At 49.8% G+C, this 24,422-nt stretch overlaps 1 protein-coding gene across 6 annotated transcripts in view; it reads right to left on the bottom strand.

Annotated features, from left to right (window-relative positions):
• Window positions 1-24,422, bottom strand: part of TNS3 (tensin 3) — a 223,066-nt gene that overhangs the window by 38,306 nt on the left and 160,338 nt on the right. For all 6 annotated transcript variants that reach the window (XM_055590657.1, XM_055590659.1, XM_055590655.1 and 3 more), the window contains 3 exons: window positions 10,865-11,028; window positions 9,840-9,966; window positions 9,669-9,752 (listed from right to left, as the gene is read on the bottom strand). In XM_055590657.1, the coding sequence (XP_055446632.1) occupies window positions 9,669-9,752; window positions 9,840-9,966; window positions 10,865-11,028 (375 nt within the window). The remainder of the gene's footprint in view (window positions 1-9,668; window positions 9,753-9,839; window positions 9,967-10,864; window positions 11,029-24,422) is intronic.

Genomic DNA, 24,422 nt, shown 5'->3' with positions numbered 1-24,422 from the left:
CAGATACCTGCCTGACCAGGTTTATATCCACCAAGCACAGAGGGGAGTGGGCACTCACGCCTCGCCTCTCCTGCTTTCAGATCCGGCATGATCCAACTCATCTGTTACAGCCTAGTGCTGATGCCACTTACCCTAAAGTCCTCCCTGAGACAGAAGGTCCCATATCACTCCTGGGAGGCCCCTTTCTTGCTGGTGGGCCGGCACTGGCAATGCCTTCAGCACATCACAATGGGACGAGGCACCTGCACACGCAAGCAGGCTTCCAGAACACGCTCCAACCACCCTGGGCTGAGTCACACCTGCCCAGCCCCGGCATGACCCTCTGACCCACTCATCATCCTGATGAAAGTTGACAGGTACACGCCTTTCATCAGGAGAGACAGGCACACCTGTGACCCTTGGGTTGCCTCCCTAAGTTACAGGTCAAGAAGATCCCAAGGACCCTCCGCCCCAAGGTCTGAGCAGGGTTTTTCCTCTGGCTTGTTTATGCGCCTGCAGGGCAGCAGCTCCTGCACAGGATCTGTAGGAAATGCCTGAGCACAGCCCAGGGCAGGCCCAGCCAGCGGATGGACGGGCCTTTCCCGTGGCCCACAGCTCCCTGGACAGAGAGGAAGGCGGCCGTCCGGCAGTCAGGCCCAGGAAGGGCAGTGGTGCAGTGGCAGTCCCCAGGGTGGGTCCTTCCCTTGGGGCTCGCTGACTTTGTGGGCCTGGTAAGTCTGGGGCAGTCCACGGGCTGGGTGGAGGGGAAGGATGTTGTGTCTGTGCTGCTGCATCTGCGACTGGGACAACTCGGGTGGGGATCTAAGACACTTTATAACCTTCCGGAGATCTGTCTGTCCTTTTTCTTTCTCTCTTCTGCTTAGCTGGGGCAACGGGGACTAAGGTGATGTGGCTGTGCTGCAAGTGGCAGCGATTCTGATGCAAAGTCACACTCAGAAAACTCATCCTCTGCAACTGTGTTGTCCCCACCCAGCACCTAGGATCTGGCTCAGTGTGAGGTGGGGTACCCATGGGTGCTCACACCCGCAGGGTCACCCACTTACCCCCAGTGGAATCACGGATCAAGTGCACACAGACTGTCCACTGTTGGCAATACCAATCCTTCCCTGCACACATCAGGCTAGCCACCATGCTGCTGGCCCCCGCTGCCTCCCTTCACACTCCTAGCAGCAAACGGCATGCCTGGCTCCCTTTAAGTAAAAGGCGCCTATTCCCTACTCACTCACTTATTTACTAACTTATTAGAAAACAACACATAACACATAACCAGAACCTTCTCTATGTCAGATGCTGGGATGTACTGATGAGTGAAACATAGGCAGATAATAGTTTGGAAGCTACAGAGGGAGAAGGACATAACCCCAATCCAGGCTCCTGTTTCCTGCAGGCTGGCCCCCCTGGGAAGCACATTCCAGGGAAGATGAGAGCTGGGCAGGCTGTTCTGGAAACAGCGGGGACCCCCTTCACCCTGATGAGGAGGTGAACGCCAGGCGGGCTGTTCCAGGGACAGTGGGGGTCTCCTTCACCTGACAAGGTGAGGCTGTCTGTCCCTCCGACACACTGCACAGCCACAGCCACATCAGGAAAGGTGACTGTGGAACTGTGAAACGTTGCTGTGGGGATGGGGTCAGCAACTGTGAGGCTGGAGGGTGAGGCCTGAGCTGCCATGAGATGAGCAAGGCAGACGGCGGAGAGAGGCAACACGAGTTTTTTCTCCAGAGTTAGACTCAGAAAGGCTTAGCTGTCCGGGATGTCAGAGAGGGCAGAGAACTGTGAGGGGAGGCAAGGATGCCAATCTGGTGGCTAAGGCACCTGAAGGAGCACAGGAGAGGATCCCCCTCAACAACCCCGTCTTACACCTCCAGCAGAGAACGTGCCATCTGAAGGCACCATCTGGTCAGTCTCTTCCAGCCGCCCACCAGCCCCTGACATGCCCACCAGCCTGACAGGTCCTTAGAGGGGCTGTGCTGTCAGCTGTCAGCACTCTGTCCTACCCAGCATTAATTTAATGAAACGGAATCCAGGGCCTCTGCTCCACCCAACAATGGGGCATCTGCTGGATCGCCCTTAAAACTCAGTATATGACATGGCAAAGGAAGTTCAGAAGCCTTACCAAGAAGCTGCTTCAGAGAAAGGGGGCCATTAAGATCCATGTGGGCTTCTCCCATGTACACAGAAGGGAAGGGCAGAGACCATGGAGGGGAGACTTTCAAGGACCCGCAGGTCTTCAGCACGGGCTCTGCCTTAGTGAAACAGAACTAGGAGGGATCTCAGAAAGACTCCAAATGATGGTACATCAGACAGGAGTCCTCAGGGCCACTCTGACACCCTCCTGCTGCTTTCCCAGGGATTACCTGCTCACCAGCACCTGGGGAGGCACTGCTCTGCACATTCTAGGATCCAATTCAATGGTCTGCTTTTGCAGAGGAATTAAACACAAAAATTCAACCCCAGGACCTCAGTTACACACTGACTTCACAGCAGTCCAACCTCATGCTCCTCCAGGAAATTTAATTCCAACATCACTAGGTCCCTCTGTCCCAGTGTGTGACCCACTGAGACCTGAGGGCATGTGACATTCACCCCAAGATGTCCATCAAGAGTGTGCCAGGTCCCGGAGCATAGGAAAGGTTTTCCTTATTTTCAGACTAGGGAATTCTCATTTCCCCTGGCTTTTGTGTTTTTTAGACTTGCTCTTTCTCTACACAGGTATATATTTAAGTGCACAGCGTGTAACAAGTGCTCAAAAAGCAACAAATTCCTTGGTCTGGGCATAACCATGAATATGTGAACATATACATCCGCAGTGCATATGTGTGCTATGCAATATATATATGCAAACATACTAACACATGACAGGATTTCAACCACACACAAAGCTTCTTTACCTCATCAGGGTGGTTTGTCCAGTGTCCCTCTCTGTTAAGGAGGCACTAAAATGCAGGCACCAGGTTCCAAAAGCACCAAGCCGGGTGGACCGTAGCCAGTAACCAAGGGTGAGAGGCAGATGTTAGATTTAAATCGTTACCCTTCTCAGGTCTCATAAACCCAAAATCTCCCCAAGTGTATCCAGCAGAATGCAGAGTTTTCACCGGGACAGCCACCCCCATGTCACACCATGTTAGCAATCTGCAGTGCCTGCAGGGCAGGGAGCGCCTCTATACGAAAAGAAAAACTGCCAGGGGCGTGCGGGCGCATGCTTCTAGTAAGAAAACATCTCAGCTGTTACAGGCCAGGGCTCCACGTGCATTTTCTTTCAAGTCATTCCCAGCTCTCAGAGGCATCCTATCCCCATTCAGAGAGGTGAAGAGAAAACAACACAAGGGCCGAAGCGGTGGCCATGTCTGTAGAGGGATTCCAGACCCCACACCCACTGCAGGCCATGGCAGAGGGTCAGCAGCCTGCAATTCACTCCAGGGCTGAGACCGACCCACATCTGTCTCCCTGGGGCAGAGCAAAATTGCGATAGATGATGGGGCTTGACCAAGTGTATTTGGAACTTAAAAACCATATTGTAAGACAAGTTTGGGGTACTTGTTCAATGTCATGCACGTGTGTGTGTGTGTGTGCATGATAAGTCATTTCAGACTCTTTGCAACCCTATGGACCATAGCCTGCCAGGCTCGTCTGTCCATGGGATTCTCCAGGCAAGAATACCGAAGTGGGTTGTGATTTCCTTCTCCAGGGGATCTTCCCCACCCAGGAATCAAACCCGTGTCTCTGACATCTCTTGCATGGGCAGGCAGGTTCTTCCCCTCTAGAGCCACCTAGGAAGCCCAATATCATGTACAGTACAGCTGCTATTATTTTTGCTTCAGTTTTAAAACTGTCTTAAGAGGTTTGCAACCGGTACAAAAACTGTATAGTGGCGGGTGACTGAGGACCCACATGTGTCTGTCATCAACCCCAGGGCCCGCTCCCAGACCACTGGCCTGTGGGGCTGAGCATTAAGAGAGCAGCAAAAACCCATTGGCGGCACATCAGAATAAGTTTTATAGGCTGAGATTCAAGAGCAGTCTACCAGATGGAGGATGACATGAGCTGATAAAATAAATTTAGAGAAACAAAGACTCCTCTAAACTCAAAGGAAGCAAACAAAAGATGGCATTCATCACGATCGGGAAATTGTCGGCTCACGTGGGGACCCTTCCAAGCCGGCCTGTTTGGTGGATGAGGTGTCAGCACAGGATGCCAGCATCTTGTATGTTTTGAGCTTCATTCCACTCAAGTGAATGAGTGTTCTCATCTCTGCAGACTGCTGACCACACATTCACAGGCCAGTGCTGCAGGCTGACCTCCAGCCACCCAACACCGCTGTTTATTTTTAAATATTTTGAAGCAGTCAAGTTTCCTTTTTTCATTTTCTAAATCTGGGGTGGCGGTGGGGGGAAAAACAGTGACTAACCCTGGCAGTCACACTGGGTCACAATGACCAGCAAGCGTCCTTTTGCATAGAATGCAAAGTATACCACATGTGTATACAGATGTGGACCTTCCCATACATAGCTACATACACATATGTACCTCAATGTAAACATGTTATATATATATATATATATACATACACACGTATCACTTTTTAGGCTCTGCAAAATTCAAAGTCATCGGGGACTTGCATAAATGTCACACATGTTCACATTCAGCACATGTTTTTATTCCTATTATAAACATTCTCATTAAAAGTTCATAAAATTTCTAAACAAAACAGAGCTGGGTACAGGAAGAAAGGGGAGGTCTGGGAAAAGTATTTTAGTTTGTCAAGCTTTGAAGAATGACAACTTTTTTTTTAAACAAAAATAAAGCACTGCCTCAAACTAATCTCTCTCTCTCAAGACATTCCTGAATATTCCTTTCCTTCCTCCCTCCAGCAAATGTCACCCATTTTTGCCCTTTGAAACCAACTCCAAGAGATATCAACAGCAAACCCCATACCCTGCAGGCCAGGGCCTCCTTCCTGCAGGCTCAGAGCAGTCCAGGGTCAAAGCCCCTCCTCCACATTCACATTACCACCCACAGCCCCAGGCAGGGCCCTGAAAACACCAGCCCTCCTCTCAGAAACATGGGTATACAAACTATAAGTTGCAAAATGTATAAAGGCCTTCCCTTTCAGTAAACTAATGCTGTTTATCGTGTTCATTGAAAGCAAAAGTCCCCAAATATCCCCTAAACCCCACTTGTAAAGCCATCAGGTGAAGATAATGTTCTGTAACTAAAGATGATGGTCCTCCACGTTGTGAATGCACAAAATGCCACTGAACTGTGCACTACAGATGGTTCACTGATGTGAATTTTATCTCGATTAAAAAAAAAAACCTATTATGAATTAAGTTGGAAGCTGAGCTATATCAGAATCATACACTTTTAATGAGGGCTTTCTTATTTTTTTCCCCCATTTATTTCGAAAATGTCATCAGGACTGCTTAGGCTTTCAGACTGGAATAATAGTTCATAACACTTCATAATTCTCTCTTTTGCCTTCATAAGGATTGATAGTAAATGACCTCTTTACCTAATCTCTTACTAATATTTTTGTTTTCAAGAAACACATTTCCTTCTGGGGCTCTAAAATGTTCTGCACCCAACTCCAATGCTCGGGGTGGTTCCCTACGCCAACAAGCAATGCTCCAAAACCAGCCTGGGGTCCTACAATTCAACTCAACTCTGATCACCTATGCAGACAGCATCAGACTCCATAGGCTAAGGGCTCAGTCCCACAAGACTGTCCTCCCTTCAGACCAACCAGCTATGGATCAGAGGTTCTCACAACCCCTTTCTTAGGTTGCAATAATTTGTTACAGTGGCTCACAGAACTCAAGAGAAACATTTCACTCATCAGTTTATCATAAGAGGATATAACTAAGAACAACCAGACTGGAGAGATAGGGAAGGGCATGGAGCTTCCATGCTGTCTCGAAGCACCTCACTCTCCCCAAATCTCCAGGCGATCACCAACTGAGGAGCTCCCTGAACTCTGTCCTTTGGTGTTTTCCTAGAGGCTTCATTACATAGGCAGGGTTGATTAAATCATTGGCCATTGGCAACTGGTTCAACTTCCAGCCCTCTCCCCTCCTTGGAGGTTGTGGGGAGGGGGAAACTGAGAGTTCCAACTCTCTAATCACAAGGTTGGTTCCCTTGGCAACATGGCCCCCATCTTTTCCAAAAGTCATCTCATTATCATGACAAAAATCACCTTTATGTTCTCATCACTTAAGAAATTCCAAAGGCTTTAGGAGTTTGGTGGCAGAAATAAAACTAAATATATATTTCTTATCATAAATTACAATATCACAGACTCATATCTGGGATTTCTAAGATAGCATGCCCAGAGATGTATGTCTCCCAGGGAGTAACACAGGCTGTGTCAGGGATGCACTGTAGAGACAGTCCCAAGAGGAGCCACTCCAGGCTCCTGCTTGAGGGTCCTAGGTGGGTAGGACCTGTTGGTCTACTCATGGAGCTCACAGTATTCTGTCAGACCCTTGTGACATGGTCCAGCCCCTGGAGCCAGCTGTCCTCCCAGTGCCTACCATGGCCCTGCCATCTCCCGCTACCTGTCCCCAGTCCCTGAAGCTATCATCTCCTCTTCCAGTTAAAACACATTGCTAGGATAATTCAACAATATTTGAATTCATATTTAAGTATTCATTATTTGAGTAAATATTTAAATACCCCTCGCTTTGCTGGAGTGAGTACTGAAATTTAAAAGAGGCGTTGTCTTGACACAGGCACAGGCAACAGGAACACAAAAGGGAAGGGCAGGTTACACTGGGTTCTGACCCAACCATCTGTCACCAATACACTTCAGCTTGCTTTCTGTTTACTTGTTCACCGCAGAGGTGAGCGGTGGGAATGAGGTGCGTGTGACACGGGACGAGCCAGGAGGCTCCTGAGACCCCTAGTATTGGAGTCTAGGGGCTTAAACTAAGTGCCACAGGACATGGAGGGACACAGAACAGAATGTGTGCTACCCCGAGCAGAGGGCAGAGATGCCAGGTGAGAGGGGATACCGCGGGGCTCTCCCATGACCAAACTCTCCCTCCCTGACCAAACCTGAGAGGGTCCTGGACCTTCTCTACAAGGCCTCAACCTTGGCCTTTGATGTCTGTCCTTGGAGGCCCAGTCTTGGCAAGGATTCTGATGAGTCATCTCCTCTGCTTGCTCCCTGATCAAGTTCCTCATCCCTTGATGCTCAAGCCTATCTTCAGCAGGATCCTGTTGGGCCAGTTTGGCAATAATCTCCCTTTCCTTGATGTTCCTCTTAGTAACTTTTCATCCCCTGACCCTGTCACAGCTCTTGGGCTGTCTTTGCTGCATGAGGAGTTGAGCTCAGCTCCTTACCCTGCTGCAACTGTACCAGATAAAATTTGTCTCTACCACCTTTAATTTGTGTCCTGCTGTTTCTCCCTGACACTTGTCTGCTGGCTGTCTGGGAAATAAGTTGACACAGTTGGGTTTATGCTGACTAGTGCTGGTCGCTCAGTCATGTCTGACTCCTTGTGACCCCATGGACTGCAGCCTGCCAGGCTCCTCTATGGAATTCTTCAGGCAAGAATATTGGGGTGAGTAGCCATTCCTTTCTCCACGGAGTCTTCCCAACCCAGGGACTGAACTCATGTCTCCAGCATTTCAGGTAGATTCTTTACCATTGCACCACCTGGGAAGCCTTTATACTGACTAACCTGGTACTAAGTTCAGGCTGATGGAATAACACACACACAGGAATTTTATGTAGTTAGTGTTACACTAGCTGCATACTAACAAAGGACATAATTGACATCTTAATAGCAACAAAATCAGAAATAGTCATCAAAGCTCAAATCCATTCTGATAGGGTCAGTTGATTACACTACCTGACCTGTGAATCTCCCACAAATCCAACACACTTTTCTCCATCATTTCTGAAAGCATTTTTGTCAGAGCTGCTCCACCCCACTGCCTATTCCAACTGCTGTTCTGCATACAGCAGATGGATCAATACATGAAAACAGAAGCCCGAGCAGTTGCCTCCCTGTCTCAAGCCTTGTTAATGACTAGCACTGCTTGCAGAGGCCATACCACTACCCTCCATAGCTACAGAGAACAGCTGTGGCTGGGCCTCCGCTCATACCTCCAGTGCCCTGCAGACCCCTGTCTCCATCCTCTCCTGGTCTGAAGGACCCTCTGCCACAGGGCCTGTGCCTGCTATTTCTCCATTCCAAATGCCCCTCTCCATTCACCTAGTTAACTCCTACTTAAACCTACTCACCCTTCAAACCCTCAGACCTCCTCACCAGGTAAACCACCAATAAAAATTGGCAGAGTGCCACCATTCTGTCCAGGGCTCTTCCCCATCACAGATCACTACAAGACTGAAAAATAAACCCTGTTGTAAAGAAGAGGGTTGAATATAGTCCCTACATGGGAGCCAGCACCACATCATTGTGTCTCAGGGGTTAGCCATACCCCTCACACACTACAGGGCACATGGGACCCCCAGTCAGTGCTGCGTGTATGTCTCTGAGCTCTTCCTGGGCAACGTCCTCAAGGATTGCCAACATGAAAATATGGATGACTGAGAAGGTGTTAAGATTAAATAGCTCCTCAGCCACGTGACCCTGCACGTGACCCTGATCCCACTCCTGAGCATATATCCGAAAGAAAAACAAGATCCAAAAGGACACATGCACCCCAATGTTCATTGCAGCACTGTTTACAAGAGCCAAGACATGGAAGCAACCTAAAACCATAAAGGAAACTTTGGAAGAAAAGTGGCCCTTCTATTAAACGATAAATAGATCTTGTGTTCTCTGGAGAAAGAGGGAAAATGGAGCTAGCTGTCATCACTACAACTTCCTCTGCATAAAAGACGGTATTTAAATACAAAGTCTGCTTCCCCCTCCCACCAAAGCGCATCTGATGAGCAGCAAAGGGAACCCTCACTCACCTTCCCCAGGGCAGAACAGCAGGAATCCCCACTTACAGAGAACAGCGATTCTAAAATGTAAGTTCAGCTTGGGCTACATCCCCCCTCCACCTGCCCAGGGCTATGATGTCCTGGACTCTCAAGGGAGCTGGAGAACGTCCATACCAGGAAGGGGCGCTGAGTAACCCACCACCACTGTGTTAGCGCTCCCTTCCCAGGGTCGGTGCACAGGCTAACTAGACCCCACAAGTATGTAAAGTGCTGGGTGGAGTGGGGGCAGGGTGCAGCAGACAAATCCGAAGTGGCCACTCAACTGGGGAGATTCAGGATGGTGGCCAAGGACGTAAGGAGTCAGGACAGGGCTCTGTGAACATAAAAGACGGGACACCTCGTAGCAGGCGAGGGGCGAGGGCAGCCGTGTCTTTCAGAGTGGGGAGCTCACTGCTCTCTGAAAGTAGCCCTGACTTTCTCTGAAAAGGGTGGGTCGGGTGTTTCCGTTTCTTCTTTCAACTCTAAGTAATGCTACAAGAAGCTGAAAAGCTTTGATGTTCGGCTGCTGAGAACACCAGGACCCAACCCATCAACACCTGAAAGTGTTGAGTGAACAGAAGGAAACAGAGTCAGCACCACTCCTGCCCCCAGCAGGCTGCATGCTGTGTCCCTGCATCTTCCCCGGCCAGAACCACACTTCTTAGGTGTGACACACGTAGAAATATTTCTCCATGAGTGGACGTCCACAGCAGAGGAAAGGAGGTGGGTGTCTTACCATGAGCTCCTTTATACAGAGCACTGGGGCTGCCCATCTGTGGCACGGATGGGCTGAATGGAGAGTAACGTGGGCTTGTTGTCCCTGGAAAAGAAGGCAGAGTGAGGAGCTGTCCCCCTCTCCACCCTGAAGGGGTGGGATTGCACACAGGGAGCTCTGCTTCTTTCTTACCATACGGCGTTTCTGGAGACACAGGAAATGCAGGGGTGGGAGAGATGGATTCACTGCCACTGTTGGTTGGAGAGAAGATCCTGCCATCGATCACATCCAGGTCTGGGGGATACGTGGTGATCACTGCCTGAAATTGGCAAAGTGGAAGTCAGGTGAAGGCCACCTCCAGACAGCTGGGGTTCCTGGCCCTCACTGAGCCAGCCCTCTTCTAAGACTGGCGACAGGAGGCAGCCGTGGACAACTGGAAGAAGCTTCAGTAACAGTCAAGGCAGAATGAAATGTTTTGTGCTCAGCATTACATAGTTGATAAGTGGAGATGGCAGAGAGTTTATTTAGCAGAGGGAAATGAGTGTTAAGTAAAAAAAGCAGGATGAAAGAATCGTCACCTGTAATGTGTTTACAGATATGTAAAATACCCAATGAATTCAACACGCAGGCATAGAAAAGAGGCTGGAAGGATACATTCCAGATATTAACTCTGCAACTTTCTTTCCTTGTCTATTCTGGGTTCCAACTTGTCCACTTTTGAGAATAAATGAAACCCTAATTTCAAAAGGTTCATCTTTGGGGGTTTGCCAACCTGTCTTACTTCAATTCTGATTAAAAGCCTTAAGTATGGCTCCTCAAAAATATTCTGTAGATCTCCCCGAAGGACACATATCCATAGTGACCATATTTCTTCCTCCTCCTTCCCAGGGACCCCAGGAGTGGGTGAGGGACTCAGGTTCCTTTAAGATGACTTCTGTTTGCCCTTTGCCACTGTTGTCCACCCATGGAGCTCTGAGACCTCTACCCTCACGACTCATCGCATACTTGGCCCCTCAATCCCCATTCTACAGATCAGAACACAGATGACCAAGTGCATGCTGGCACAGCTCTCTTGGGAGAGGGGGGATCCCACCCAGCCAGCAGGCCTGCCTTCAGGGAGGAACCATGTTTGTGAGATGGGGGCGAAGCTGGGTGGGGAACTGAACTGGCAACTTGGGACAGCGCTCAGGCCAGGCTTTGGGTAGTGGTATGTATACCTCTTTGGCGTTGTCTGGGGAGAGAAAAGGCGCCAGGCCTGGAGTCTGTTCTGAACTGGTGGTCTTTCCCCAGGTGCATTTGGAGAAGGTGGGCTGCTCCCCAGCTTCGTTATCATACTGCTCAAGGCTCAGCTTCCGGTATCTTCCACCGTGTGGCTCATCCCCTGTTAGGAGAGAGACAAGTGGGCTGCAGGCGCTTTCATCATGGAGAACACTGACCTTCGATTAAAACCGACTTTAAAACTTCTCAGAGGCACTCTGTATTTTGAATTTTTTTAGTTCCAGAACATCTTCATCACCCAAGTCATACTCCATACCCATTAAGCATTCACTCCCCATCCCCGACCTCCAACCCCTGGCAACCATTCATCTACTTTCTGTGTCTATGGATTTGCCTACTTCGGACACTTCACGTACATGGAATCACACACTCCACGTCCTTTGGTGCCTGACTTCTTTCACCCAGCATGACCCTTTCGAAGCCCATCCTCTTACTGGGTGGAATAACCACTGTCCATGTCCCATCTGTGTTTCTCAATGTCAGCTCCAGCAGGGAGTCGTGTCTGGCTGGTTCCCCAAGGTCAAGAACACTGCCCGGCCCACCAGAGGTGCTCAGGAAGCATATGGAACAAAGAAAGGCTGGAACCCAGGATCAAGGCTTCTTCCCCATCACTGAGTGAGCAAGAAAGAACAAGACTGAAAGAACCCAGGCTGCCTAACAGCCGCAGGGACTTGGTCTGAGGCCTCTGCCCTAGTAATCCATCTTCTTCTCAAGGCAACGGTGGTCAACTTTGGGGCCAGAGTGCTTGCACCTTGCTCTAGTCTGAGGAAGTAACAGCCACTCAGACCAGAGACACAGAAATCTTTTCTTAAGTCACAAACAGGTATACATACTCACTTGTCTACACAAATGGTCACCTTCTTTATATGTTGTGCTGCATCTTTAAGAAAAAATTTTTGTCCATTCTTTGTTACCACCATGAATCATCTAAGTGCTTATTTGCTCAATCCCAGTGTACAGGCATAGTGATACAAGAACTGTAACCAGTACAACTTTTTATTTCAAAGTGTCAAAAAATACTTTGTGTTTTATCGCAGGTCCACACTGGTTGCTCAGGGGAGCCACAGGGGCTGCTGTGCATGGACATGCAACCCAGGGGGCATCCTCAGACTCACAGGGCAGGCAGGGAAGCAGCCCAGGCAACCAGCAGCTCTGACAGCCTGCCTGCTCCTTTTGGAAGCAGCTTCTGGGGAGGACTAGGCCATGGACGGTGCCCGGGGCTCTGGGATAGGACTGGGCTGGGTGTGACCTACGGTGGCTGAGAACATGCCAGACATGTGTGCGAGCCCTGTGTGCTCATCCCCAGTCAGGGCCAGAGTGCCCTGAAGGCCACACCACCTGCAGAGGTGCGCGGTGGAGTGAGGCCCCTGAGCATGACCGCTCGACTCTTAACAGTGAGGAATTCTGGGCAGGGGAAAGCTAAATTCAGGCACTAACAGTCAACATCCACTGCCCCACTGTCCAGTGCAAGAAACATCATAGATCCTTCAGCCGTGCCCCCACCAACAAAGACTCACTTTATGGGGGATGGGGAGAGGGTCTGGGGAATCTCAGCAGAGGTGGTTTGGGAGACTTGCTGCAGGCTATTAGGATAGCAGTGTTTCTTTCTATCGATGACACGTGTGTGTGCTAAGTCACTTCAGTCGTGTCTAACTCTCTGCAACCCCCTGGGCTATAGTGCGCCAGGCTCCTCTGTCCATGGGATTCTCCAGGCAAGAATAACCTGGAGTGGGTTGCCATGCCCTCCTCCAGGGGATGTTCCGACCCAGGGATCAAACCCACGTCTTTTATATCTTCTGCATTGCAGGCAGATTCTTTACCACTAGCGCCACCTGGGAAGCCCTGCACAGAGGCATCGCTCTCCCGGCCGAGTGTGTCCACCCTTCCTAAAGAGGTAAAGATATAGGCACCGGAGTTATCAGAGGCCAGGCCTCCCCAGACGACAGACCGTGCCCTCCTCTCAGACTCAGTGCAGACAGGAGGGACCCCCGCACCATTTCCACCACACTGTGACACCCCTGGAGAAACAAGGAAGGGGGGCATGATGCTGCTGTGGCACCGGGATGTGCCCACGTGCACCACCTCTGCTGGGGGAATGGCGAACAACAGCCCAGGCTCCCCACAGCAGCCAGGCCTGGGCACACGGGCTCACAGAGGAAATCCCAGAATCACAAAATTAAGGTGGTGTACTGCGTCTTTTTGCAGACGAGGAAAATGGGGTCTTGGGTTGAGACCTGCCCTTCCACATATAGCACGCTCCAGAATTTTACTGCACTTGACACTATTTTTTTTACAAATGGAAGGTGTGTGTCAATTCTGCATCCAGCACGTTTATTGCATCATTTCCCACAGCACTGGTTCACTTTGTATCTCTGCGTCACATTGTGGTAATTCTCAAAATACTTGAAACTTTTTCATTATTATATTTGTGATGGTAATTTGTATTCAGTGGCCTTTGATATTACTATTGTAATTACTTTCTTGTTTTGCATTTTTAAATTAAGGTATGAACACTTTTTTTTTTTTTAGACATAACACTCTTGTATACTTAACAGACTACAAAGATGCTTGCTCCTTGGAAGAAAAGCTATGACCGATCTCGACAGCATATTAAAAAGCAGAGACATTACTTTGCCAACAAAGGTCCATCTAGCCAAAGCTATGGTTTTTCCAGTAGTCATGTATGGATGTGAGAGTTGGACTGTGAAGAAAGCTGAAAGTCGAAGAATTGATGCTTTTGAACTGTGGTGTTGGAGAAGACTCTTGAGAGTCCCTTGGACTGCAAGGAGGTCCAACCAGTCCATTCTAAAGGAGATCAGTCCTGGGTTTTCATTGGAAGGACTGATGCTAAAGCTGAAACTCCAATACTTTGGTCACCTGATGCGAAGAACTGACTCACTAGAAAAGACCCTGGTGCTAGGAAAGATTGAAGGAGAGAGGAGAAGGGGACGACAGAGGATGAGATGGTTGGATTGCATCACTGACTCAATGGACATGAGTTTGAGAAAGCTCTGCGAGTTAGTGATGGACAAGGAGGCCTGGCATGCTGCAGTCCATGGGGTCACAAAGAGTCGGACATGACTGAGCGACTGAACTAAACTAAATAGTATAAATATAACTTTCATATGCACTCGGAAACCAAAAACATATCTGAGTCACTTTATTGAGGCGATATTTGCTTTATGGCAATGGTCTGGAGCCCAGCCTTCAACGTTCCTGAGGTCTGTACCCGTGTTTAGTTTCTGTGTGAAGATCCACAAACACAAACGTGCCTGGTGTCTGATTAACAAACATCATTCTGACAAGTCCGCTGGACCCTCCCATTAGATATAGAGACAATCCCATGGGAGGTGGCTTTCTGCACCAATACGCTCAGAGGAGTTGTACAAGTTACCCTAATTTACAGACAGCAGGACTAGAGTCCTAGAGGTTTGGATGGGAGTGCCTCTTGGGATCACACCCTTTGAGTCATCCACCAGCGGCTGGAGGCAGACTGCCCACCCTCTCCAGGGAGTGCCTTGATTCCATTTCACTTAGTCAGTTAAATAAGAAATGCTTCAAACCCATACTCAGAACTGTAGTAAAGAAGCCACTCATAAATCTGGCTATGACCAAATTTTTCTTCAGTAGAGAAGTCCAAAGAATCTTTCTGACAATTCAGGAGACGTGGGTTCAGTCCCTGGATTGGGAAGGTCCCTTGGAGAAGGAAATGGCAACCCACTCTAGTATGCTTGCCTGGAAAATTCCATGGACAGAGGAGCCTGGTGGGCTATAGTCTATGGGGTTGCAAAGAGCTGGACATGACTGAGCGACTGAGCATGCCCTCAGAGAAGTCAAATCCAAAAAAAAGAGGAAGGAAGAGACACTGAGAGCAAGACAGAATTGCTGCACTGAGCCCTGTGCCCACGACGGCTGGGTCCCTGCAGATGGCTCAGCAAACTCCTCCCTCCTGGGGCCTTCCTCAGGCAAAGGGCATCCGGTGCCACCCCCTGCCCTGCTCGGCAGTGGTGCAGGCAGCAGAAAAGGCCCCAGGACCCCACTGCCCTCCAAGTCACAAAATCGATAGGAATCAGCATAGAAACCATGCAAACCTAGGATCACAGGGTTACCAACAATCCCAGTGACCTGTACGTCTCCATACAAGCCCTGCTCACATTCTCAGCCAGGGGTCTCTGTGGGGGATGTGGTGGGGAGCAGCTCTTCCTGAACAAAACGCTGCCTGCCAGTCTCGTCCTCGGGATTCACTTTCCCACCAACATGCAGCACTATGACATGGTCTGCAGTGGCCATATAACCAGAGGCGGCCCACTCCAGCCAGTCCCTACGCTGGGCAGTCAGATGTCTTCAGATCCTTCTCCTCTCCTCCTGACATAGGACATGATACACACCAGGCCTCAGGACCCACCTATCCAGGCTGGAAAGGGGGCAGGTGTTCTCAGGTGCCCCCCTTGTCACTACTCCCGAAGGCCTGAGAATCGCAGTGTTTCAATGATTCACCTTATTCATGGGTGGAGCCGCAGTCAAGGACAGAGAAATAACACGTGTTGAGCCTGAGTGCATCTGTCTGCGCGGCATCGCCTCAGTCCAGGCCAGGCTGAGGGATAGGGCTCAGCTTCACTATGGGATGTGGGAGCTTGCTGAGTGTGAGAGACAAACAAGTCTTGGCCATTCGGTCATCCAGGCCACTCACAGGGACGGAGCCCTGCCGGGATCAGGGCAGTGCAGCCTTACACTGGCCACTGCAAGAAAGTGGCATGGAGTGAGTGCAGGAAAATTTGGGGGTGCTGAAGACAGAACAGGAGAGCCAGTCCTCATATGGGGGCACCCAGACATACCCACTGAGCCCTGGAGAAGTGGGGGTCTGGGGCCAAGAAGTGGGGTGCCTGCGAAGCACTTAGCACCTGGGATTGAATACAGCCTAACTAGGAAGGTGGCACTATGGTTGCCAATTTACCACTGAGCCAATGGAGGTTCAAGAGGTGACATTCTCAGATCACTCACTAGAAAACTGTAGCCAGGAGCCCCATGGCTACTCTTCACCTAAATACAGACAACTCCGTTATGCAATAGAGTGAAATCACATGGTCATAGGTAACTCAGAGCACACAGATTTTCCTTGCACTGTGCTAGGGCAGATTCAGATTTATCTGGGTAACTATCTGATCCTCTTTAAAAATGAACTTGAGAACCAGCGAGGTGAGGTTCTCGCTGTGACCCACTCTACCTGCTGAAATAAAGCTTGGACCCGCATTGGGGCCAGCACAGGGAGTCACCACCCAGCACCATGGCACAGAACACCCATCGGTGTCGAAGTTCTACACCAAGTAGAATTTCTCCTGCCTTACCCAACAGTAGAACAGCCTCCGGAAGGTTAGGCCACAGCCCCAAGATGAAACATGAATATGAAACAATGATACTCAAATGTGACTGAACATTAAAATCACACTAAAAATCCTGACTCTAGGGCCTCACCCCTTACCTGTGAAGTCTCGACCCTCAGGAATGAGGTCGACGTGTCAGCACTTTTTATAAACTCTCGTTTCCAACACACAAACAAACTCGAGATCCAGGCCTCATCTCAACCTTGGATTCACACTGGAGTTTCACAAGTGGGGAACATTTAAGATAATTCTGACCCCTGAGACACGACCCAGGCCAATCCAACCGAACCTTCTGGAGGCGGAAGCTGCATGGGCACTTTCATCACCTGCATTTTGTCCAGTTCCCAGGTGAGTGTGCTGTGCAGCCAGGTGGCAAATGCCAGCTCTGATGAGTGAATGAAAACTCATGACCTCCTAGAACATGACCTTCATCTTCTATCTGGGGCACTGCGAGGTAAAGCGCCCTTAATCTATTTATTTATCTCTATACGATCATATAAGAATGAAGCCTGCGTCATCAAGGCTTGCACGGTGGGTTCTGGAAACTCCCTCGCCTTCCTAGGAGCAAAAACAATCACCAAGGATTCGTCTGGATTATTTGGCTCCCGAGTTAAGTTTGAGGCCTCCTGATTTCAGCTCATTCAAATAAACATGTGCATCCTCTAAAGAGAGAATGGCAAAGGGAAAGTGACAACGAGAAACCCAAACACTCCCCCCAGCTTAAATGTTCCCAGAATGATTTAACAATGACGTAAGGAGCTTTTCCCTCCTCAAACTGAAATAGGAATTGATTCAGCTGCAGGGTATATTCTTAAAGGGTTGGGTGACGCCTTTTAGAAATTCCTAGTCTGAGTGCAGAATAATGTTGAAGAGCTCAGGGAGCAGCCTCACCCCCTGGGATCCCTCTCTGATCCAACGGACCCCAGAGACTTAGAAGCGCTTAAAGGAATGTGACCAGCGGACTCCAGCCAAGGAACGCCAAGAGGCTGAGGAAAGGACGCCTACCATTTGGATTACAAAAGTGGAAATCCTTTCCACTGGGGAACAGCAAAGTGCTTGGTTAGGTGGTAGCATTTCCTCTAAAATGACAGATTTAAAAGGGAAACTGATTGTGTCCAAAAAGCTAGGAAGCATTCCCTTCTACTATAAGAAATTTCAGCAATATGCTCATGTTTTACCCAGAGTAAGCTGGTAATTTACAGCACAGATGTAAAAAGTTGCACAGCAACCAAAAGGCAAGACCACTACTGGCCCCCTGCATGACTCCTGCCCGTTAAGACACCATCAGCAGAGGCTGGTGCCGAGTTTGAGTTCCTTTTTGCTTATTTGAATTTATTTTATTCTTACCTTCTCCTTCCATCCACTACCATCACTTGATCTTACTGGCCTCTCCTCACATACTTCATCTTTCAGCAACTGTGATGTTTCCACAGTGTACTTCAGGACAGTCACTAGGACTGTCCACTTTTGGGGCCATCTTCAGTGGAAGGTGACGCAGGCAGATGAGGCCCTAGGCCCGAATGGCTGATGGGCCATGAGAAGAAACAACACACAAGACTTGCAGAGAGAAGCCAAGAGAGCGGTGACTCCCAGGCCTGGAGGTCTGGCTGGAGCTGCCATAACCTCTTTATCCTGAGCAAGAGCGGGGTCTTGGTGCTATCTACCCAAGGATGACATAAGTTAACACTTCTCCGCAGTGAAGGCATATGTGAGTGTCAGTCACACCTGTACTGACCAGCTTATTTCTACCACACACAAGGAAGAGCTTCTGGAAACAAGCCATCCATACCAGAGGCCAGGGGGTCACCAAAGCAGACTTTCAAATATCTGAGGGGATGTCTTCTTGGCAACTTAGCCAAAGAACTGCCACATGGTCCAGCAGTTCCACTCCTGGGTATTATCCCCAAAGAATGAAAAGTGTCAGTTGCTCAGTCGTGATCGAGTCTTTGCGATCCCAAGGATAGTAGCCTACCAGGCTCTGCTGTTCATGGAATTTTCCAGGCAAGAATACTGGAGTGGGTTGCCACTTCCTTCTCCAGGGGATCTTCCTAATCCAGGGATTGAACCTGGGTCTCCTGAATTGTAGGCTGATTCTTTACCGTCTTAGCCACCGGGGAAGCCAGGGGTTTGAATGAATACTTATACGTGAACATTTACAGCAGCTCTATTCGCAGTCACCAAAAGGTCACCATCCACAGATGACCGGATAAGCACAGTATGGGCTGTCCATGCAGCTGAATATCACTCAGCCTTGCGCTACAACATGAGTGAGCCTGCAAAACCTTATGCTGAATGAAAGAGGCCTGACTGCAAAGGCGACACATATCCTATGATCTCATTTATGTGAAATGCCCAGAGGAGGAGAATCTCCAGAGACAGAAAACAAACTGGGGCTCCCAGGGGCTGGGAGAGAGGGGAATGGGGGTGACTGCCATTGAGTACAGATTTCCTTTTGAAGTTTCAGAAGTGCTCTGGAGCTAGATAGAAGGGATGGTTATACGACACTGTGAAGGGACTTAATGCCATAAATTGTACATTTTAAATGGTTAAATGGTAAATTTTACAATAGATGCATTTTTCCCCAGTAAAAAAAGATCTGAGGGGATGATTTTTGTTCACTAGGCTGGCCTGCCTGAGGGTTTTCACCTTAAGATGAACACTAAATTAAATAAATTGCTTTTCTAAAAATTTATCCTTTAACATGAGTGTTAGGGTGTTACATGTATTTAAAAAAATTTGTTTAAGTAGTTTACATAAGCTGTGACTTTGATTTCAGGGGAGCAAAGTTGGCATCAGATAACAGATGTTCTAAACACAGAATGGTGGGCCTGAGGGGCTGAGAGTCACTGCTGCAGGCCAGGTGGTGCAGAGCCAGTAGAAGAGGCCACACCTGCAGGCCTCTCAGGAGCGTGGGGAGACGCCCGTCAGGGTGACCGCCTGGGGCACTCAAATCCGCCTGTTGGTGCAGTGAGGGTCACTGGAGCAAAAGGAACTGATTCATGAACTCTCAAATTTATAACATGCTTTTTATGCAACAAAAGTAAGTAGTTGCAACAACAGCTTCCAGCAAGGACCATGCATCTCTCACTCTAAAATCTTTCCCAAATTAGAAGTATGCAGAGCTCCCTGCAACATGGCAGGCCAACTCCATCACCAAATGTGCGCCTGTGAGCATCTGTTTGTCCATCGCTCTTCATGGTCCTAAAGCATCCATTTGAAAGGTCATGGCTTGTCCTAACCCCAGGTGGGACCCTCCTTTTGGACTGCTGATGGCACCTGAATACCCCGCCTACCACTCACCTCCAGTGATGGGACCTCACAGGTGGAGAAAGTGCAGTTTTGCCTGTGGCAAAATAGAAAACAAGAGTCCTTCCCAGAAACATCACCAGAAGCCCTCAGCCTGGGTTCACTGGCCATCACTCCACAATCTCCTTTACCCTGGTTTCCTCTCTGGTAGGCTTGGGTAGGAGGAAGTTCCTCCCCGCGACCATAATTCTTGGTTTCTCCTGCTTTCCAGGAGCTCATGACTGGCGTGGGGTGGCTGGGGCAGATGGTGATAGAAGAGCAAAGAGACAGTCACAGGTCAGTGTTTTCCATGGAGATGGGTGGTGAGCCTGGACACGTGCGGAAGAGATGGTGGTCGGGAAAGCATTTCAGAGAGGATGTGACCCTAGGCTGACCTATGACAACCCAGAGAGTCCCTGAGAGGTGGAGGCCACTGAATGGAGCTCCAGGCCTCCTCAGGCTCCCTGAGGGAAGCACCGTGCCTGGTGGGTCCCTGCTCCTGTGCGTCCTGAGGGCCAGGGCGTCCTGCAGCTGTACTGAGACTGGTCAGTATGACACACAGCCTGAAAACATACGCTCCAGCTCAGGTTGAAAACAACATCCAGAGCTGTCATGAGGACACCGATGGTACCCAGTAAGCCTTCGCTGACCCAAGGACGCTCACCACCTTGCTCACTGGGAACAGCTTTAGTGGACAGCTGAAGGTACAGGGGGTTTCAGCGTGTAGTGAGAGGGCAGGTGTGAAGGTGGAGTTAGATTAACTGGGTCCAGGGACTGTGATCACAGCAGGCAGCCAGAAACTCTAACCACAAGCCCCTTCCAGACTTGCGTGATCAGGACCTTGTGCATGGAAGGAAGGAAGAAGAGAGGCAAGTGGAGGGGGAGACAGCGTCGGGCAGACACCCACGTAGAAGCCATGACTTTGACAGACTCCAAGGGATGCATATATGTGTACACAGAGCAGGTCAATTAAGAAATTACTCTAGCCTTTAAAATGTATTCACCTTTTTTGTGTGTTAAAAACACATAACACTACATTTACCACCTTGGCCATTTTTAAGTGCACAGTTCAATGTTAAGCATATTCAGACTATTCTGCAACAGATCTCTGTTTGACTTTCTCATCTTGCAATACTGAATAAAAGTGACTCAGCTGAAGATGCTGAAGAGGTATGGAGGTATAGACACATTTCCTTAAGCTCTACTCTGCTAGAGCTCTTCAGACAACATGAGTGAATCCGAATCCAGATTACATTAGACTTGTGAGCATAGCACCCACCATCTAAACCCACCCAAAGAGAACCAAAACCTAGTTTCAATGAGTTAGTGCTTCGCTTTGTGTTTCTCAGAGAATCTCTGCCAGGATGGGCCCTACCAAGTCCTCTCCGCCCAAGGACACAGAACTGCAGCCGGCTTCTGCAGGGATGCCAGGTCCTGCCCCGGACACAGGACCACCCCTGACCGGCATATGGTCATCCTGTCTTGGAAGGTGATGAGAAAAGGCCTAAGGGTGGAGAAAAAAGCCCTGAGCCCTCACTCTCTGCTCAATACATCCCCAGATCACACAGTCTGCAGCAGGTTCTGACCCTGATCCGGTACCCTCTTCCCGGAAATGCCTAAGAACTAACACAGGAAGGGCCCATGGGCCAACTCTGAGTCTGAGTCACCTGCCCTCTCTGACCTCAGGCTTCCTCTCTGTGACGGGTCGTCATCTTCCACCTCGTTCAACCAGAGGAACCAGGAGTGCCTTGAAAGCAGGCGATCCTGGAGGAGCCTTCTTGGTTCTGAGAAGCCCGGCTTCCCTGTATGCACAGGGGCTGCCCCCAAAGCCTTGCAGCAGCTGGCTGGGGTCCACGGTAGGCCTGGGTCCTGCTGCCCCAGGTGACGCTGGGGTCAGCCCAGGAAACTTTTCCCTGACTCAGGGTCTGCGGCCTCAGGGAACAGAGGAAATACTGAAGGCAGGCATTCTGTCTCAGATGTGTTGTGTGTCCACACTCACCCCTTTTTCCCTCTTCTCCTCCCTCTCTGTGCACCTGGATTCCCGATCCATGAACACGCCTGCACTCCGTGCACCTGGGCCCTCTCCCCAGTGTCTGCACAGCCCACACCCACCTTTCCCCCAGAAAGGCCTTGCTCTCTACTCCCTGATGCCCCTGGATCTCCTGTCACACCCCTGTGAGCTCCTGCCGCCACAGCTCCCACCCGTGCTCAGGAGGTCCCGCACTCATGGTGTGGACCCACGGCTGAGGACCTCGGGTTCTCCTAATGGTTCCCTTTGGCTGGCGTTTAATGTATAATGTAAATTGATGGGCTTTCCACTATCAAGGACTGGAAGTTGATACTTGTCACTGTGACTCTCCTTCAGCATAAATGAGACCTTTGACGTGGACGGGCACTCCTGCAGGGATGACTGTGTCCACAGAAGCACAAGAGGGGCGCTGGCACAGTGACCTAGTGCCATCTGTGAACCGAACATGAGGCCGGCCAGGAGCCGACAATTGTGGGTGGGGGAGTTGATGTGCCATGAATAAAGTATCTCGACAATAGGAAACAAGGAGCCTGTAGGTATGAGTAAAGAGAGCTGGCCTCCTGCCATCTGTGGAATCAGAAACTTCACATACTGAGTCATTCCTTTTGTTGCTTGGTATTATCAGCTGAAATCTCCCCTCACTTAAAGGATGTGATCTAAGAAACCCACTTCTGAGCAGGGATGCAGTGCAGCTGGGTGACCTTGCAGGTGGGGCAGCGCGAAGTCCCAGCAGCGCCCAGACAGGCTGTGGTGAAGCACAGTCTGGTATCCACTCAGAGCAGGGGAGCCGCAGAGGCGCTGAGCACCTGCATGGAGTGAAACGCCTCCACACCTCACCCCATTTTACAAGGCCTCCCAAGGCTTTCTGAGATTCCACCACTTTAGGGCCTTTCTCTTGTCTCAGAGCCAGGACTGACTTCCTACACAGCCCATGATGAACCTCGCTAAGTTCTCCAAGCCAGTTCAGCAAAGACACATGAGTTCTTGGAAGGTCACCTGCACTTCCACCAGCACCACATCTGCTCTATTTACAAACATTAGTATGTGCCAGGAAACAAAAGAAGTCACTGGCACTGCCCTCCAGGGGTTTTTTGATGTGGGAGCAGAATTTGAGTGGAATTAGGTCTCAGCCATAGGATGCAGAGTGAGACAGAGGGAGGCTATTTATACACTATGAAAGTGAAAGTCGCTCAGTTGTGTCCAGCTCTTTGCAACCCCATGGACTGTAGCCTGCCAGACTCCTCTGTCTGTGGAATTCTCCAGGCCAGAATACTGGAGTGAGTGGCCTAACCCTTCTCCAGGGGATCTTCCTGACCCAGGAATCAAACTGGAGTCTCCTGCATTACAGGCGAGTTCTTTACCAGCTGAGCTTCTAGGGAAGCCTGTTTATTCATTGGGAATGAACATCAGGGCTGATGCAGACACAGCACCAAGAACAGGGAAGGTGCTGAGTTGGCAGTGCTCACTATCACCTTACCATCACCACCCCCACCACCATCATCACCATCAGCCTCCCCACCATCACTATCATTACCATCACTAACCCTACCACCATCCTCACCATTATTATCATTGTGCTGACTGCAGGTAGACTTTCTCAGAAAAGGCTTAGCCTTCGCATATAATTGTCATCTCAGAAATAACCAGAGCCACGGTTGACATGCTGCTGCCTGAAGAGCTGGTGCAATGTGAGCCGTGCAGGACATGCGGCAATCCCCAGGGGGAGTTCCAGGTAATGCCACCCCCAACTCCCTACCACCAGGTACCTTGTGGTCTTTCCCATAATCAGGACACAACCTGCCAAGAGTGAAGGATTTCACTAACCGGGATGCTAACGTCTCTGTGACAAACCTTTTTCTACAGCCAGAATTAAGACACACTATGCAGCAGTCAGCATCTGGGGGCAAGATGCAAGGCAGGCCAAGGAGGGTCTCACGTAGAAAATACAGCGTCATAGAACTTTCCAGCCTATTTCCTATTTGTATGCAAGACATGAGGCCACTCTGGTCAGATACTGACCCACATCAATAGGGTGAGCCTCAGGCACACAGACATGCGACGATGCATCTGTGGAGTGACAGCCATTGTCCTGCAAATATCGTGGAGCCTTTCAGACTCATTGTCCCCTTCCTACTCAGTGTGGTAGCGCCAAGAACCACATGTGGACCAGTCCAGCTTGGCAGCCCTGGCCTCCCCCATGCAGAGGATGGATGTGTGCACTGGGGATCTGAACATCTTCAAAGCACAAGGATGCAGCATCCCCGAACCTTCTGAAAGGTTCCACATCTCAGCATCAGTTGGTTAGCTGACTCTCCTTGCCATCTAGCAATTTTTTTTCTATTGCTGGCTGATCTAGCTTTTTTGCAATTGAAAGATGTAAATACTCAGATGACATTTTGATATTAAAATCAAATGGGTTCCAGTGTCCTCTACACCAGCCAGGGAGAGAAGGAAGTTCTCTCTCCACCTCAATTCAAAGGGCTGAAAGCTAGAGACATGCACATTCTTTAGATGGGATTTCTAGCAAGACAAGACGTCCCAGAATGAAAGCCAGAAGTCTGCTTGCAGACTGTTCCAAGAACCCTCTACACTGTCCAGATCCTTTTCATCAATGTGGTGCGAGTCTCCAAGGCTCTGCACTTCCCGGCTTGGCACTGTCCTCAAACAGGAGCTCGCTCTGAAACTGAAAGCCGAACTCCGAGTTAGAAGGCCAGTCCTCACGCTGTGAGCTGCGAGCTGCCCAGCTGGCGGGTATTCATCGCTGCTCAGGGGTCCTACCAGAAGCTCATGCCCATATTTCAG

The sequence above is a fragment of the Bubalus kerabau genome, chromosome 8 (assembly GCF_029407905.1).
Source record: "Bubalus kerabau isolate K-KA32 ecotype Philippines breed swamp buffalo chromosome 8, PCC_UOA_SB_1v2, whole genome shotgun sequence".
Classification (NCBI taxonomy): domain Eukaryota; kingdom Metazoa; phylum Chordata; class Mammalia; order Artiodactyla; family Bovidae; genus Bubalus; species Bubalus kerabau.
The sequence above is the reverse complement of the archived record's forward strand: the minus strand, read 5'-3'. Positions and strand labels throughout refer to the sequence as shown.